This window comes from Juglans regia, chromosome 7, assembly GCF_001411555.2.
Source record: "Juglans regia cultivar Chandler chromosome 7, Walnut 2.0, whole genome shotgun sequence".
Taxonomy (NCBI): Eukaryota; Viridiplantae; Streptophyta; class Magnoliopsida; order Fagales; family Juglandaceae; genus Juglans; species Juglans regia.
In genome coordinates this window covers 16,829,553-16,846,367 of record NC_049907.1, presented here as the reverse complement: position 1 = coordinate 16,846,367, position 16,815 = coordinate 16,829,553, and the positions used below count along the sequence as shown (strand labels likewise).

The 16,815-nt window shown below is 37.3% G+C and overlaps 1 protein-coding gene and 1 pseudogene across 1 annotated transcript; both read right to left on the bottom strand.

Annotated features, from left to right (window-relative positions):
* Positions 1-1,116: 1,116 nt before the first annotated feature.
* Positions 1,117-7,696, bottom strand: LOC109010775 (galactokinase). Its single transcript, XM_018991687.2, has 13 exons — positions 7,230-7,696; positions 6,756-6,940; positions 6,320-6,366; positions 5,732-5,826; positions 5,497-5,579; positions 4,833-4,901; positions 4,484-4,669; positions 3,907-4,041; positions 3,654-3,788; positions 2,882-2,952; positions 2,175-2,252; positions 1,653-1,794; positions 1,117-1,553 (listed from the first exon to the last, which is right to left on the bottom strand). Exons 1-13 carry the CDS (start codon positions 7,393-7,395, stop codon positions 1,443-1,445), a joined length of 1,503 nt encoding a protein of 500 aa, XP_018847232.1. The 5' UTR covers positions 7,396-7,696; the 3' UTR covers positions 1,117-1,442.
* A 5,772-nt stretch (positions 7,697-13,468) lies between these two features.
* On the bottom strand, positions 13,469-15,953 carry LOC109010800 (annotated as a pseudogene).
* Between the last annotated feature and the right edge of the window lie 862 nt (positions 15,954-16,815).

Here is a 16,815-nt window from a genome sequence, read left to right as displayed (position 1 = left end):
ATAATTCGTTTCATGTGCCTTCAATGGCCTATAATATCATTGGTCTCTTATTTCAAAAAAAAAAAATATCATTGGTCTCTTTCTTTCTTTTACTTTTTTGTATTTATTAGTAGAAAAATTCTATCATCATCCTCACACCACATTTTTTTTTAATCTTTTTTTTTTTTTTTTCTCTTAGTAAATGTGTAGAAGAGCTCTTATTTGTTTAGAAAAGATCAACTTAATAGTGGTTTAAGGTCTTAAAAGAATAACGTATTTATTTGTTGAGAGAATTGGTCAGCATAACGGTCAATTCTCAACATCTCCTTTGCATCACCTCACCCGAATGACTTGATTGTTTATAAGTATTATTGGGTTGAATGTGTCCTTTCCCTCGTCATCTAACAATCCAAGAAAACAAAACTTTTGAATACATTAAGCTGGAGCTCATGCCTCCCATATGATTCATTCGTTCAAAGCATCTAACACCTTGGGCTTTCATTAAGCTGCCGAAAGCTCGAACTTTGATATTATCGTTATTAGTATACTCGCGCATGGGTTAGAATTCCCTCCATGCAACCCCACTTGGAGAGGGCCTCTTGCTGTCATCAATGCTGACTACTTCTCCTCCGTTAGTGTCATCAATGCTTCATGCCTACATTCTTTTTTATACAGTTTACAAGTCCAATACTTTCCCTTTTGTACACGCTTCTATTCTCTATTATTTTATGTGCACCTAAACTACCAAAATGTTATTGTTTCAATCAACGAAAATTGGAATAATAGCATATTCTTAAAAACTAGATCTAAATCAATGATGCATACACCACCTCTTAACATTTTCAAATCTCAAATTTTTCATAAACTGAGAAAGTGGTCAGCTTGGGCCCGCCCAACTAAACATTAAAGATTGCAGGGTGCAAAACCACGTGAGATTCGATAACAAAAATCCATGTTGGCCATAATACACATGCAGATTGAAACCCATTTTAATTAGTGGACCATCACGACGGATTGAGGAAATATCCTGAACCGGCTTTTTTGTCTCTACTTCTAGCGAGAAGACCCGGCAATTTTCGGACAGGGCAAAACAATGATTCTTTTGCTCACATCCACTCATACTATTGAACACTAATCGGCACGCACATCGCCCGGGTCTGTCATTAAGCAATGAAATATTGTAATCGAGTAGCTCTGCTGAAATGGGCAGAATTTGGTATCAATGGTAATTTCCTTTCACAGCCAACGAACTCTAGGCCGTATCCTTGTTTATTTTCGGCCAACCTTAGGATTTGTGACAAGGACGTCGATAAAAGTCCATTCCACAAAAAAATTCTAAAATTATGTCGTTAGATTTTATTCAACTAACCGAGATTCTTTACGAGGTTTCTCGGCACAAGTTAATGGCAGAAGTTGCTGTTTCTCTACCCAATAACAGCAGAAGGGCGAGCAAGTGACACATACTAAAACTTGAAGATGGCAGCACCACTTGACGGCTTGGAAGCAAAAACATACAGGCCAAGATCGTTCTTGTTAATGATCCCTTTGTCAATCCTTAACTGGTAGAATCGTTCCTGATACAAATACGAATACAAGTTGCACGGACATTCATCAATTGTTTATTCCAATAATGTATGGATAACTTTCCAATCCAGGAACAATAGAAGACTAACCTTCAAATTGAGGATAAACTGTGGGACAATGCTCTCTTTCACCAAAGCGACTGAACAACCACCCCATCCAGCTCCTGTAAGTCTTGCCCCAAAGGCACCGTGTTCCCGACATAAATTTACAAGTTCTTCCAGCTCAGGACAGCTAGTTAAGATTAAGAAAAACAAGAAAAATTTAACACGAATGTAAAACGTGAGCCAGGCCGGGCATATTTGTTAAAGGAATAGCTACTGCAGAGTAGATGCATTTATGCTAGATTTAGAATGCTTTTCTTTCAATAATTATATAGGTTGCAATGCCAAAAAGAAGTATGAGAATCTCATAAAATGCTTCATTTTTCCAAATAAAAACATCAAATGTGCAATATTTATAAAGGAAAATTTGTTACACAAAGCATGTAGCCAGTAGATGCAAGCTGCATATTTATATGGACCTTTGCGTCTTTTTTATGTGGTTTCTCACTAATGATGAGGAACTAGTGAAAGTGCATGCACATTCTGGAAGCCAATTTTGAACATTTGTACCTGCATTCGTACAAAACACTACAGCTGTAATGGCTCTCGTTCATAAGGTCACCAAGCTTCTTCAGCTTGTCCTCCTCACTGCAAGAACAATTAATTGAAACTTAGTCTCGAGAAACTAGGACTTAGATGATAAAATAAGAAGGTTCTGCAACATATACATCTATTTTAAAAGGCAGAAACTTAGATTGACTGAGAAGAAAATAATAGTGAAAACTACAATCAGCCACATTGCAAAGTTCTCTTGGGCAGAGCTTCAATCAATAACTAAATTTCGGTTCCCAATTCCCAACCTAGTTCATAATACTCAAAATTCATATTGGAGCAACCGAATGGAGACACATTTCATCAACATAACAACCAGGAACATAGAATGCACATATAATGATGACCATGTATAATGCGGACGTCAACATGCCACAACCCTCCTTTTCTGGGCATTTACCATACTTGAGAAAGGATTAAGAACCAAAAATTTCAAAACTCTAATTAAAGAAGTAACAATCAATAGGTCTAGGCTTTGCGAGTTTCCTGAGCATAGAGCATGTGCAGTCCAAAATTAGATTATTTTTTTTCTCAAGTAATTTGATTCATTTATCTGTTATAATTTAACAATGCTCAATTTGATTGATACTTGAAAGAAAAAGGAGCATTTATGACTGAGCGCCAAAAAAAAACAAAGAAGCTAGGATCAATTAGATATAACTGACCTTAACTCTGATGCCACAGCGTCCTTAAAGGCATATACTCGCCTGGCCTCAGAATACACATGAGCAGCTCGCTAAAAGATAAGTTTATCATAAAGAAATAACATCTTGAATCAGAAATGGACAAAGAAATCACTTGCTAATGATTGGACTGCATGACAACAAATGCTACTCAAAAGGGGGAATAAAGAAAAAAAGATATTTCCAAACAAAAGCATACATGATTTACTCTGAATGTCTTACGTTCTCCTTTGTAGTAAAAATAAAATAAAAATTTGCAAAAGGCACCAAATCTTAAAATAAGAATGTAGTAAGATTAAAGTTTGACTTCTGAATTATTAAGAATTGAATGCGAAATGGTTAACCATTTGTGAAAGTTAATTCTAAATTTCCTAAATACTTGTTAATACTACAATGCTGGTATGGGACATAACATAATTATATCTGAGGGAACTCTTAGAACAAGAAAGCTACTCTCAGAATTATTCTACCTCTCCCAAACAAGGAAAATCATGAGCTTGTGATGTAGATTGGTGATTGAGAAAGCTTAGGGCAGTATGAAGGTAACCTTAGCAAGTGCTGCCCAACAACTCCTCATTATATTCAGGCATTCAGAAGGTCTGCCTCCATTTTAAACCAGTTTTAATAATAATTAAAGAAAATAAAAAAAAATGGAAAATAAGAACATGAAAGATTCATAAATTTCAAATCATAGTTTAGCTATGAAATGGGTTAAAAGTAGCTGTCCATCTATGAAATACAAACAAGAATGTACCTGATGCAACTTAAAGTTCTTGGCAGCTTTCAACACATCGAGAGAAGTTGGAGAATTGCCAAAAACTGATGGAAGCTTTTCCTCCATGATTATTTCAATCTCTTCAGCCGTATATGGTTCCTCTTTCAGGAATTTCTAATGAAAGACAGGAGTTTAAATATAAATCCAGAATATCCAACAAACATGTATCACCCCATGATCAGTTTGTCATAGCATAATTCCAAATGTTGTTGTAGATAGGCAAAAGAAATACCTTGACAGCAAGGACAGGATCAGAAGATCCATGATCACGGGCAAATGACACGCACAACCCCTCAACATCCGAAAGTGTTTTCACATTTGATACTGCCTCTTTTGGTTTCATTCCCAGCTTTATACCAAGCACAATCTGAAGAAGTTTGACAGCACACAGAATGATTCTCTATTTGATAGATCAAATCATCCATATAGAGATGATGTATGAAAGAAAAAAAGTTGTTACCCTTGCAATTTGCAAGCCAGTTAACCATATATCTCTTTTTTCAGAAAAAGAAAGTTGAGTTTCTTCAGTTAGAATAATGGTATCTTCAAGTGATTATACATTCACTTAGATCATTAACTCAAAACTTTAGCTCTTGCACTCATGAAAAAAAAAAAATTTGAAGCAAAACTCCTCAATATTTCCCTTTAGCAGCCCATCTCCTTCCAACTTGGTTGAAAAGTAATTGGCAAGTGTCTTGAAAATCATAATACGAAAACCAAAGCGGGCATACTGAAATCAAATATAAGGGACAGCGAGGCAGATTTATGAATATTTCATGTTCAAGTATATACGAAAAACTGAGACTTACAGCAGCCAGCCGGCATTCAACAACCCTGTTATTGTAATTTGTAGCAGCTGTGACTGCTTTCTGAGATTCTGCCAGAGAATGGGCTACTACAAAAATCCCACCAGCAGGAAGTTCCACATCAGTAGCTTGAATAGGGTTGAAATCAATCAACTCCGCAAACCCAGATTTGGCCATTACAGAGATTGCCTGCCACGTGAAGAAGGACCGGTTGGTTAGGGAGATTAAACTATACCAATGCAAGTAGGTCTCCATTTGACAGGCAAAAAATCAACTAATAATCAGAGATATTTGATGGTCAATGCAGAAAATTAGAACAGAATTAATCATTACAAAACAAAAAATGTATTACCTGATCCATTCCGCCAGATTGCGTTCCAATGTGTCGTTCACATTCACATGTAAGTTGGGCAATTTCTTTCTGTTAAAATAGAAACATATGTTAGGATCTGAAAGGGTTTAACGAATAAACAGACAAATAGGAGTAAAATGTTTACCAGCGGTACAGAACAAGCAGGATTTTCCATCTTAATTATAGTACTAATGATTTCAAGATAATTTTATTGGCTAAATTCCACATGAGTAATGTATGCTTGAAATCAGTTACAAGTTTGACACCGTAGCTCAGGAAAATGAATTGCAAACTTTGACAATGTTGCATCCCCAAGTTCAAGTAATAAATGCACAGCCTATGTAAATACAAGTAAAAATGCAAGTACTTAAAAGACAAATAAATTCTTTACTATAAGTCAGATGCACTCCAAATTAAAATGATCGTTTGTTTATGCTGTTGTAAAGGCATAAGAGGGGAAGAGAGAGAACCCTCTATCTATCATTACAATTTTCCACAAAATAGGTCACTTTATGCAGAACATGTACTTTAGGAAGAGTTTCCAAGCAAAGGGTACATATGCCCCGCTTGGTATTTAATAAGTGATTTTGAACTAAAATGTTCCACTGAAGACAACAAGGAGATTCCAAAATATACAATTGTTGAAATAATGGTTAATATGTACCTTTGGGAAGTTCACATCAAAAGCAGCCATGATAGCAATTGTGGAAGAGCAAACAAATGCCGCAGAGCTTGATAATCCAGATCCTAAATTAAAGGAAAAAAAAATAGAACCCCGAATTGACACTAGTATGCAGGTAAACAATAACAATATTGTCCTAGTAAAAACATGGCAAACAAATCAACTTCAATTGAACATCATGGCCAATGCCATTCTGGGTGAATAATGGGAAATGCACCTGTAGGAACTGTTCCATCCACAAGAACATCAAGTCCAACTGGTGAACCAGCATTAACTCCTTTTAATTTAGCATATTCATAATAGCCTTTGTACCTGGAGAATAAAGACCATCATTTTCTGCTGAGAAGTAAAGTAGTTGCTAATTGATAATTTGTACATGTTTATAGAAATTAATGCAAAGAGAAATTGTCATTGAAGAGATATGGAATAATAAAAAGTCCAGTCTTCACATACATTAACTTTTGATTTTAGAAACTACTTTAAATTTGATTGCCCTTCTACCATGCGAAGGAGCTCTCTTTGAACAACTTCGAAACAGGTGAAGTTCTTGCAAGTGATGAGTCAGACTAGGGGAACTAAATTAGGTTAAATTCAAAGCAAACATGCATTATATTTTCAAGGTTATTTGAGGCAAAACCGCAGCACAACATCAATTCAGTTTTGCATTTAGTTCATGAACTTCTACAGAGGGTTTATCTAACAAGTTTTAATTTAAGAATTAATCATTGAATTCAGAAGAGTGACATTAACATAGAACGCAGTCACAGAGAGAATATATCTAGAAGTACAGTCTTTCATTTCTCACCCACAAATAAAATAATGGCCCCACTTGTGATCCTTCAAGTTAATTTCCTGCACAATAAACAATGTCAAAAATTTTGATATGAAATTTAGATTTTTATAGAGGTGGACATGGACTACAAGTGACATGGTGGAAAGCAAAGATTGAGTTTCTAAAGATAAAACGGAACTCTAGCAACAACCAATCCAATCACTATAATGTACTATGAGATCTGAACTTTTAACAGCATAACAATGGTTTTAACCTCAATCTTAGCCGGGAATTACGAGGCAGCAAATCACAACGGATGCAATCTTAGAGGGACGAAGTAACATCAACAATTCCAATTTAAATTATCGAGTCCAAAATGCCAAAGATATAATGCGCACACACCAAGGGATAGGATTGTAGCTACAAACTCAATCGGAGTAACAATATATTATGAGCATTATTCGTTTACCTGGTCAGGATCAGCGGGATACGTGCACATGGTGTACTTATCATTGACATTAGCAATTCTGAGAACCTTTTCTGCGTCTCCGTCATCGTGCTTTCGGATTGCCACTATCGTGTCTTGCCGTATTGCCATCGGCAGCACCGAGTAACCTTCGTAGTCAATGTGCTCTCCGATCAAGTTCACTCTTCCTGCATGCAGGAAATCAATCACTAACAGTCCGGTTCTCAATCTATCATCAAGACTCTATAAATCCAAAAATCAACGGAAATAAAAATAGTTTATGATAATAAGTCCGCATTGCATCAAAAGAACAGTGTGAGAAAAATTTCCAACAATCTAAGATTCAGGAAAAAGAAGATTTTATTTCCCAAAGAGTTTCATCATTAGCGAGCAACTCGTGAAATCCGTTTTCGGAACCAAAAGACTTCCTCGGCAACCAAAAGCAGATATTAAAGGAGAGGAAGAGAGGCAGCTAACCTGGAGAGCGAGCAAAGACGAGAGGAGGATGGCCGAAAACCTCGAGAAACTTGGACTTGAGATTGTCAAATCGAAGCTGGGCCTCCTCGAGCGGGGAGCCGTCGCCGTAGACAGGCTCCAGTGATGAAAACACCGGTATCGGGAGCCCATCGTGCTGCTTCGCCATTAGTTGATTGTAATCGTAGAACTAACTCGGAGATCAGTGCCAGCACGAGATGGAAAGCTACTACTTTTTGTGTGTATCTGGAGAATCTTGGCTTTTTGTTGGGGATTTTGATTCGGATGAAGAAGATGAACAGCAATTAATTTGGATAATGTTAAATTCTATACGCTTATAAAAATGTTAATAATTAATTAATTAATTAATGAAATTAGTTTGGTCATGGTCAATCTTAATTAACGGATTAGCTCCCGGACAAATCTTTTAACAGTTTGACACGATCAAATCAAATCATTATACTTTCACTGAAAATTAATTTACAGATATCATTTCTCTAAAAAAAATTCGGAAAATTTTATTTTCATTCTAGTTCTTCAGTTTTGTAATTATTATAAATAATCTAAATAAATAAATAGAAAAAAAAATAATCAACTATTCCTTTTTCTAAGAAAGTGGCCCAAATGTGGGAAGTTTTTACACGTAACGATCAGATGGGCATTGTCATTGATTGATCCACAAAAAGGGGGGAATCAACGTCACGGTGTTTAACGTTGCAATAGGTCCCACAATAATAAAGGAATCCAATTCATTGTTAAAGGCAGAATAATGAAATTAATTATTAATGGGAATCTCATGCATTTGCGGTGCGGTGAGAAGATATTGTCAATTAACACGACCTTATAATTTGCAAGTTTTTAGCACTTTCTGCTCATTCATTCCACATTCTGGGAAGTTTTATTTACAAGTTTGCTCTTCCTCTCATCAAAAATAGAATTAAAATCAATATAAATTCATGTTCAGAACTGAAAACGTAAATGAATTCTAAAGAGAAAAGTGTGTGCACGGCAGATATTTGATAAAATGTCTCAAGGACAGTTCCAGTTTTCATTTCTCCTTTCCGTGTTTTTGTACACTACGAGTACTACATTTTCTCAGCATACCTTTAGAAAGGGAAAACAAATCACAATCTTTTTTATCACTTGGTTCATATCACCCATTCGATTACGTAACAATATTCTAGAGCTAAGACAGGTGTGCTTGCAAGATTCTTTTCTAAAAGCTTCAAATTTTGATAATTCATCTAGTAGTTCCATCATGTTCTGTGAGCATGCATTTGATGTATTTTCTTCTTGAGGAATGGCTGCCTTAATAGCCCCTCGCGAGTCAAGCGGCACCTGAGAGATTATGAGGTTGATCGAAGTAAATTAAAGCGAGCAGTAGAGAGAGACTTTGTGAATATATCAATGAGTTGATCTTTGCTTGAGATGAATGAAACTTTAAGAGCTTTTGCAACCTCACGATCTCGCACAAAGTGATTGTCAAGTTCAACATGCTTAGTACGAGAATGTAAAACAGGGTTTATAGATAAGTAAGTTGTACAAAGATTATCACACCAAAGTGTAGGGGGATCAGGCAAAAAAAAATAATATAAAGTTCACTAAGTAATGATTGTAACCAAAGTAATTCACATGTGATGTTAGCAATTGTCTTGTATTTAGCTTCAATGGAAGATCTAGCAATCATGGGTTGCTTCTTAGACTCCCAAGATATAAGATATGATCCAAAATAGGCACAAAATCCGCCGATGGATTTGCAATCATCAGGGCAACCAGACCAGTCAGCATCTGAAAAGGCAGAGAAAGAGAAAGAAGAAGAAACAAAGAAATGAAGACCAAAGTGTGAAGTGAGCCGCAAATACCGAAGAATACGTTTAATAGCTTGCCAATAAGGAGTTCGAGGATAATGCATAAATTGAAAAACTTTATTTATAACAAAGGAGATGTCTAGTCGTGTAAAACCTAGATATTGTAAACTCCCTACAATGCTATAGTAAAGCTGAGGATCCATCTAAAGCAATGAGCTTGACGGATGATGACATGGGAGTGGAAACTGACTTAGAGTTTTGCATGTTAGTGCGTTTAAGTAAATCAGATATGTATTTAGATTGGGACATGAACAAACCATGAGAGTTTCTATGAATTTCAATCCCTTAAAAATAGTGTAATGAGCCTAAGTCCTTGATTGGAAAGAAAACACATAGAGCATCAAGAAAATCATATATAAATGAAGCACTAGAACCAGTAACTATAATGTCATCTACATAGATAAAAACATAGATGAAATCAGTGGAATTGCAGAAAATAAATAGAGATGAATTAGACTTAGAAGCACGAAAACCGAGAGATAAAAATTTATTACTTAATTTAAAGAACCAAGCCCGAGGGATTGTTTAAGTCCATAGATCAATTTACACAACTTATAGACATGTGTAGGGTAATCGAGATTTGCAAAGCCTGGCGGCTGATGCATGTAGACATCCTCCTCCAAGTCACCGTGTAGGAAGGCATTCTGAATGTCCAACTGATGCAATGGCCAACCAGAGGAGACAACAATGGAAAGAAGAAGCCGGATTGTAATGGGTTTAACAATAGTGATATAGGTTTCTGTGAAATCAACCCTGGCTTGCTGATAAAATCATTTGGCGACAAGGTGGGCTTGCGATGCTCAAGAGAACCATCAGCATGCCTCTTGTTCTTGAGGACCCACTTGGATCCGAGAATATTAAGTTTAGAGGAGAATGGAATTAAATCTCATGTCTGGTTATGGAGGACGGCTTCAAATTCAGAAGCCATGGCAACTCTCCATTCAGGATATTTGGAAGTCTCAGTGAAGGAAGTGGGTTCTTTTGGTTTGGAGGATGAAGCCAAGGTAGTGAGATAGAGAGATGGTTTTAGTGGTGTAGAGAAGGGATGAGTGAAGAGGTGAGTTGTGGCGCTGAGGAATTATCGTATGATGAAGATGACCTAGCAGAAGTAGTGGGTATCTGAGTTGGGTTTGGTGAGGAGGGTAGCTGTGGTTGCGTCGAATTAATGGATGCATGTGGTGAAGTGGGTTGGGGCTTGGAGAGAAGGCCAGAAGAGGAAGAAGCGGGAGTGTGGTCGAAACAGGGAATAAAGGTTGGATTTAAGGGAGAGTCAGAGTGCGGAAGTGGGGAAAAACCAATAGGCTCACAAGCTTGTGGATTTAAAGGGGCTGGGCTAGTGGGTTGAACTGTAGAGAATGAAAAAAAAGTTTCTTGAAATTGTACATCCCATGAGATGTAAGTTCGTCCCGTAGGAAGATGTAAACAAAGATACCCTTTATGATTTGGGCTGTAGCCCATGAAGACACATGGTTTAGATCGAAAGTCCAACTTGTGACAATTGAATGGTCGCTAATTGGGCCAACATTGACATCCAAATGTACGAAGAAATTTGTAATCTCGAGGATGAAGAATTTTTTTTTTTGAAAAGGGGGCATGTGATTAAGCACTGGTGTAGGCATTCGGTCTATAAGAAAGATAGAAGTCAAAAAGGCTCGGCCCAATATTTTTGTGCGACAAACGCATGGGCTAAGAGAGAAAGTCCGGTCTCGACAATATGTCGATGTCATCATTCAACGGTGCCGTTTTGGGCAAGTGAGTAGGGACACATCACTTGATGATTAACACCAGTGGATTGAAAAATTTTATGGAGTGAGAAAAATTTTCCACCCCAGTCGATTTGAACCAAAGCAACATAAGAAGAGAAAAAATTATTACCAAATTGTAGGAAGGCTAAGAAAATAGTAGACACGTTTAATTTGGATTGAAGAAGAAACAACCAAATATATTTAGAAAAATATCAACTATGGACAAATAAAAAGGACAACCAGTGGATGAAAGCACAGATGCCAGTTTCCAAACATCAAGAAATAAAAGATTAAAAGGCTTGCTTGACTGAGATGTGGATGAGAGATGAGGTAGAGAGTGAGACTTTGCTTAAGGACATTTAGAGCAAGGAGCAAGTCGACCACTGTTTGTAACAAGAAGTTGAAATTTATTGATTGTCAAAGTAGTGGTGCAAGTATTGGGATGGTCAAGGCGGGAGTGCCAAATTTGTGGGGATGTATGTTCACCTATCAGAGCTTGAGGAGGCGGCATAGTTGAAACATCAATGGGCAATTTATAAAACACATTCCTAACGCTGCCCTGAAGAAGTGCCACCCGAGTGTGCAAATCCTTCACGAAGATAAAAATTGAGTGAAATTCAAAGAAAACAGAATTATCAATGCAGAATTAACGGACGAAAAGTAAATTTCGAGTAATAGAAGGAACATGAAAGAGTTTGTGAAGAAGAAATTTGCCAAAGGGAGAGTGCAACGTGCAGATCCAATGTTTTGTATAGGGAGAGTTGATCCATCTCCAATATTGACTTGGTCAGACCCTTGATAAAAAGCAGCATCCAGATTAAGATTTGCAAAATTAGCAGTGAAAAGTGAACGTGGTTTGTTGCAACTGTGTCCGGGAACCAAGCACTGGAAATAGCACTAGTAGAGGGCACAAATGTGTAATGAGCCGCGAGAGAAGGAGGTGTAGGGGCTTGATTTTAAGCCTGATTAAATCTTTGATAGCAAGCTATAGTTGTATGACCAGGTTTTTGACAAACCTGGCACACGGGTCAACTAGAAGGCTGATTAAGTAATTGAGGGGAGCCTCCTATGCGACCTCCACTGCCTCTTTTGCCGCAAAAGAAGCTTCCTCTACCTCTTCCCGTAAAATGACTTGGGAGGGCTTGCTGAGTAGTGGTGTATGCTGCAAGTTAACTACCTGAGAGAAAAGAGTTAGTCTGATGTGCAAGTTTAAATTCATGATTTAGGAGATAACTAAACACTTGGGGGATTGAAAGAGGATCAAACCGAGTGGTTATAGAAGTGGCCAGTGATTCATAGCCATTGCCAAGGCCAACTAGTATATAAATGATGAATTCTGAGGATGAAAGAGGTTGGTCGACAGTTCCAAGGGCGTAGCAAGGGAGGTGGCTTTATGAAAATATGCAGTGATGGAGTCAGACCCCTTCTTCAAGAAATTGTGTTTGCATAATATGGGTAGAGTTTTGAATGGAAAACAAGTTGTATAAGGGGGTCCAAACCTCATGGGAAGTAGAGCAGTTCAGAACTTGAGCAAGGACAGTATCGAAGAGGGAGGCATTTATTGATGAGATAATCAGCTGATCTTGCAAGACCCATTGAGTGTAGTTGGGGTTACGTAGATTATCAATGGTGGGAGGAGGCATTTTGATAGAGCTATCGACAAAACCAAATAGCCAGTAACCCTTAAGGAACGGTACAATCTATGTTTTCCACAAGAGATAATTATTAATGGTGAGTTTAGTAGTAATTAAATGTGTAGAAGAATTGCTGATAATAGGGTTGATGGTGGATGGGTGAGAGGAGGTGGAAATTTATGAGGATTCTGGGTTTGCCATGGTGTTTTGTGATGAAGAAGATGGACGTTAGTCCTATAATGGCTTTGGAACCATGAAAACGTAAATGAATTCTAAAGAGAAAAGTGTGTGCATGGCAGGCATTTGATAAAATGCCTCAAGGACAGTTCCAAATTTCATTTCTCCTTTCTTTGTTTTTTTACACTACTAGGAGTACATTTTCTTAGCATATTTATACGAACCTTTAGAAAGAGAACAAATCACATCTTTTTGATCACATGGTTCACATCACTCATTCAGTTATGTAAGAATATTCTAGAGTTAAGACAGGTGTAATGCTATGATTTGTGCTTGCATGATTCTTTTCTAGAAGCTTCAAATTTTGGTAATTCCTCTGGTTGTTCCACCATGTTCTGTGAGCATGCTTTTGAAAAATTTTCCTTAAGGAATGGCTGCCTTAATAAGAACAATTTAAGAATGGTTCTTTAAGTATCTATTTAGTATTTCTTGCCTTTATTAATCCATCCACCATCACCTACTAAAAATGGGATACACACAAGAATGCAACACAATTCAATGACCTCACCCCTACCTCCTAAAAACATCTGAAGGGGTAAAAGTTTTGAAAAAACAGAAAAAAAAAAAAAATTAACAATCAAGACCAACAGCTAAAGCTCAATCACACTGCAGAAACTTCAATAACTTGCCTAGGCAGACTTGTAAATGGCAAACACAATACCACAATCCTATATGGCATTAAGTTAGAGGTTTAGTTAGTTGTTAAGGTCCTATACAAAATTTTGTTTCAATAAAACTACATTGGAATAGAAGGTGTCCTAAAAGGAGAATCTAGCAACTTCTTCATCTTCATCCTCATCGATAACATCTTCCTCTTCAATAAACCCCTCATAGTCATCATCATCTTCCCCTTCTATTTCTTCATCTTCTTCATCCATCACAGTCTTATTCTTGTCTTTTTTGTTCTTCAGACTAGTGTTCAAGACGACAGTTTCTCCCCTTGATTTTTCCATATCCTTCTTCAATTTATCCACGTTTTCCTTCTTGCGTTCTTCCTCCAAGCGTTGCTTCTCAGCCCGTCTCTTGTCAAGATCAGCCCTACACATACAAGAATGAGCAGCACAATTAATAGAAATTTGACTATTTAATATGAGAGAGAGAAAGAGAGAGACAAGAAAATATTTTTCAAGTTGAACCAATACTTATAGTTTTCCATGTATTCCTCTACACTTGCATCAGTGGCCTTAAATAATTCCTCCATTCCAGCACTAGAAACAGCATACACTCCAACAATTCATAAATTCTTGTAGAACTCATTCAGCACAAGACAAAGGCTCTAACTCAAAGTTGATGTGTATGACTCATCTGAGCTTACCGCTGTTTGAAATGCCTCAAAGTCCTCTATCCACTACATGCACATCAGCATCCAAGACAAGGAAATAAATACAAAGGGAAACCTATATGCAAGTCAAACAGACAACAGAATGTAGTAAACAATATTACTCCACTATAACACATTCACATCAAGGGTCAATTAAAATCATACCTACAAGGCAAATTGATGTTTAGCCTCATCAGTCTTGTTGAATACCAGCACAACAGGCAACCTTGTTTTGTTAAGTATACTACAAGCATATAACATATTGCTCATGAAAGTCACTGGACTTGATGAACGAGGTGTATCGATTACATAAGCAATAACAGTAGGAAAGGTTGAAGCAAAAGCTTCTGTAATGATAGCACCAGAAGCAGACCAAGTGAATATTTCAATTTGACCAGGAGTATCCACAAAAACATAATCAAGTTGATCTGCTCGCCTCTCAATAACAGAAATAACCTGTTGGGAATTATAAATATCATTATACATATAAATACTTGGTGAAAATGAATAAGATAACAAATCAGAGATAAGAGTTGAAGCGAGAGAATAAACCAAGAAATAAGAAGATCCTATGGCTACATGGTATACATAACTGAAAACTACTCAGAATATGCAATCACTTTGATAATGTTTTTTTTTGTTTGTATCACTTTGATATTGTTTCAAATGCATAGTCTATATGCTTAAACTAGCCAATTGCAACCTAACCACTTATCCTAGAATCTTTGCAATTGTGATATAGTCCAGATAGGACACTGAAAAAGTTGCTAGACCACCTAGAGGTCATAGAGCCATGGTCTCATCTGGCCTCATCAAAACCAGAGGTGAAACTGAAAAGAATAAGCAATTACGACATTAATGTACATTAAACCATATATTTGAAATGCAATCTTTACCTCATCAAACTTTGTAGCAAACAAGTTGAGTGATGTCAAAATTCCACCATTAGGTCCTAGGTTGAACTGTTTCATCACTTCCTTGTTCTTCACAGTGTCTCTTATATCAATGTTAGCGCTAAATGTGAGGGTCATCACAGCAGGGTCAAGGTTCATCACATAACCCCTAATGTTGGAAGACTGGGTGTGGCAAACCAGCCTATTAAGAAATGACGTTTTTCCACTCCCTAATCATATCTAAAACAAATTATTATCTCCCAAATAGTAACACAATGAAATAGTTTTTGAAAACCTGGACATGAACAAAATATAAAAAAAACAACTTTCAAACAAAGCCACTACGACATTATCGGCCATTCTTACAACAATAATTGTTAGGAATTGAATTGACTGGGTCAAACCCTTTGGAAACCTATCACTAAGGGAAGAGATAAATCCAAGAGATAAGGCAGGAAAGAGATAAGACAAAGAAATTAGCTCAGACTCCTAAAAGGAAAATGCTTTACAAGACTTAGACTCAAAATAAAAAAGGTTTCACAAGGTAAATTGAGCTCTATTACTCCAAGGAAATAACTTCTATATATGGAGCAGCTCCTCCACAAATCTAACAGGCTCACTCCAAGCACTCTTCACCAATTCCCTAGAGGGACTCTCTTGAGACTAAATTCTCTCATTGTATTGAGCGATATGTGAGGCCATGAGACATTGTAAAATCATCACCTGATATAGTAGATTTTGCCCTAACAAGCCGTGGACGTAGGCTTTTATGCCGAACCACGTACATTCATGTGTCCCTCTTTTATTTATTTTTATTTGCTTATTTATTATTTATTTCATGGATGAACGCAAAGAGTACTGTATCGAAGCCTGAATCAACCTCGTGGGTCGGGGATGACTCTTTCCTCTATTCCGGCTTGTTGTGCAATTTTTGGCATTAACAATAATGATAACTGGTTTCCTCTAGAAGTTGGTTGTCGGAGTCCCTGCCTGCTCAGATAATGCCCCCTCGATATGCAGCTTATTCATTGACTTGTTAGAGCATCTTCATTGGCTTGGCCAAATGAGAATGTTAACTAAAATTTGCATAATTGATTTAAATGGCAAATCTAAAATAATTTAGATTTTGCTATATTGGTTGGCCAAATATGGAGAACTACAATTGATTTACCAAACATTAAAATACTAATTTATCACTCCAAGCAAACATTAAAATATTAGTTTCTCACTCCAAGCCACCCCTGGAAGCAGTGTAAGTAGGTGCACTGCAGTCAGTTGTCATGAGATATTTTTTGGAGAGATTCATAATCCCTTTTTCAATATCATCGGTTAGGGAAATCAATAACATAGTAGGAATCCCAGCATCAGAAGGACAAATTTGTTGTGGCAGAGCAACAGTCTTTCCGTGCACTAGTAGTGGCGCGTGCAGACCACGCGCTAGTGGTTTGGAAATGAGGTGAGGCCGATCTGAAAGATCGGAAGGTGGGGAACATGCTGGTACGACGCGTGTAGCCAGCAGAGTTGTTGGGGCGCGGTGGGGCGTGAAGCCCACGCATAGAAACAAGCCACGCGTGAGGGCCACACGTCGACATTTTTGGCGTAGTTTTGCGTCGTTCCAGTAGATCGACAACTATAGAGTGGCATGGTGGGGCACGTGTCGACTGATGGTAGTCGGAATGTAATAGATCTGAGAAAAACCGAACCGGTAAAAGGGAACACTATCATGAAAGCATATTCACACATAACTAACATAAAAGAAAAGAAAAATGAGAAGAAAATGAAGAGAGTATTGGAGCTATGACTCTCACCCTCCTCTCTAGCAAGGGCTATAAAAGAAATTTAGTTTTTCCAAAGAGAAGTAAGGACTTTTCTTTCTAAAGGAGCATAGGCC

Excerpts from the sequence above, each read along its gene's own strand:
- LOC109010775 (XM_018991687.2), bottom strand. The coding sequence starts at position 7,395 with ATGGCGAAGCAGCACGATGGGCTCCCGATACCGGTGTTTTCATCACTG. Across the intron at positions 1,795-2,174 it reads AGTGTTTTGTACGAATGCAG|CTGTCCTGAGCTGGAAGAAC; the intron begins GTACAAATGTTC and ends AATCTTAACTAG. Across the intron at positions 1,554-1,652 it reads AGTTTATCCTCAATTTGAAG|GAACGATTCTACCAGTTAAG; the intron begins GTTAGTCTTCTA and ends TATTTGTATCAG.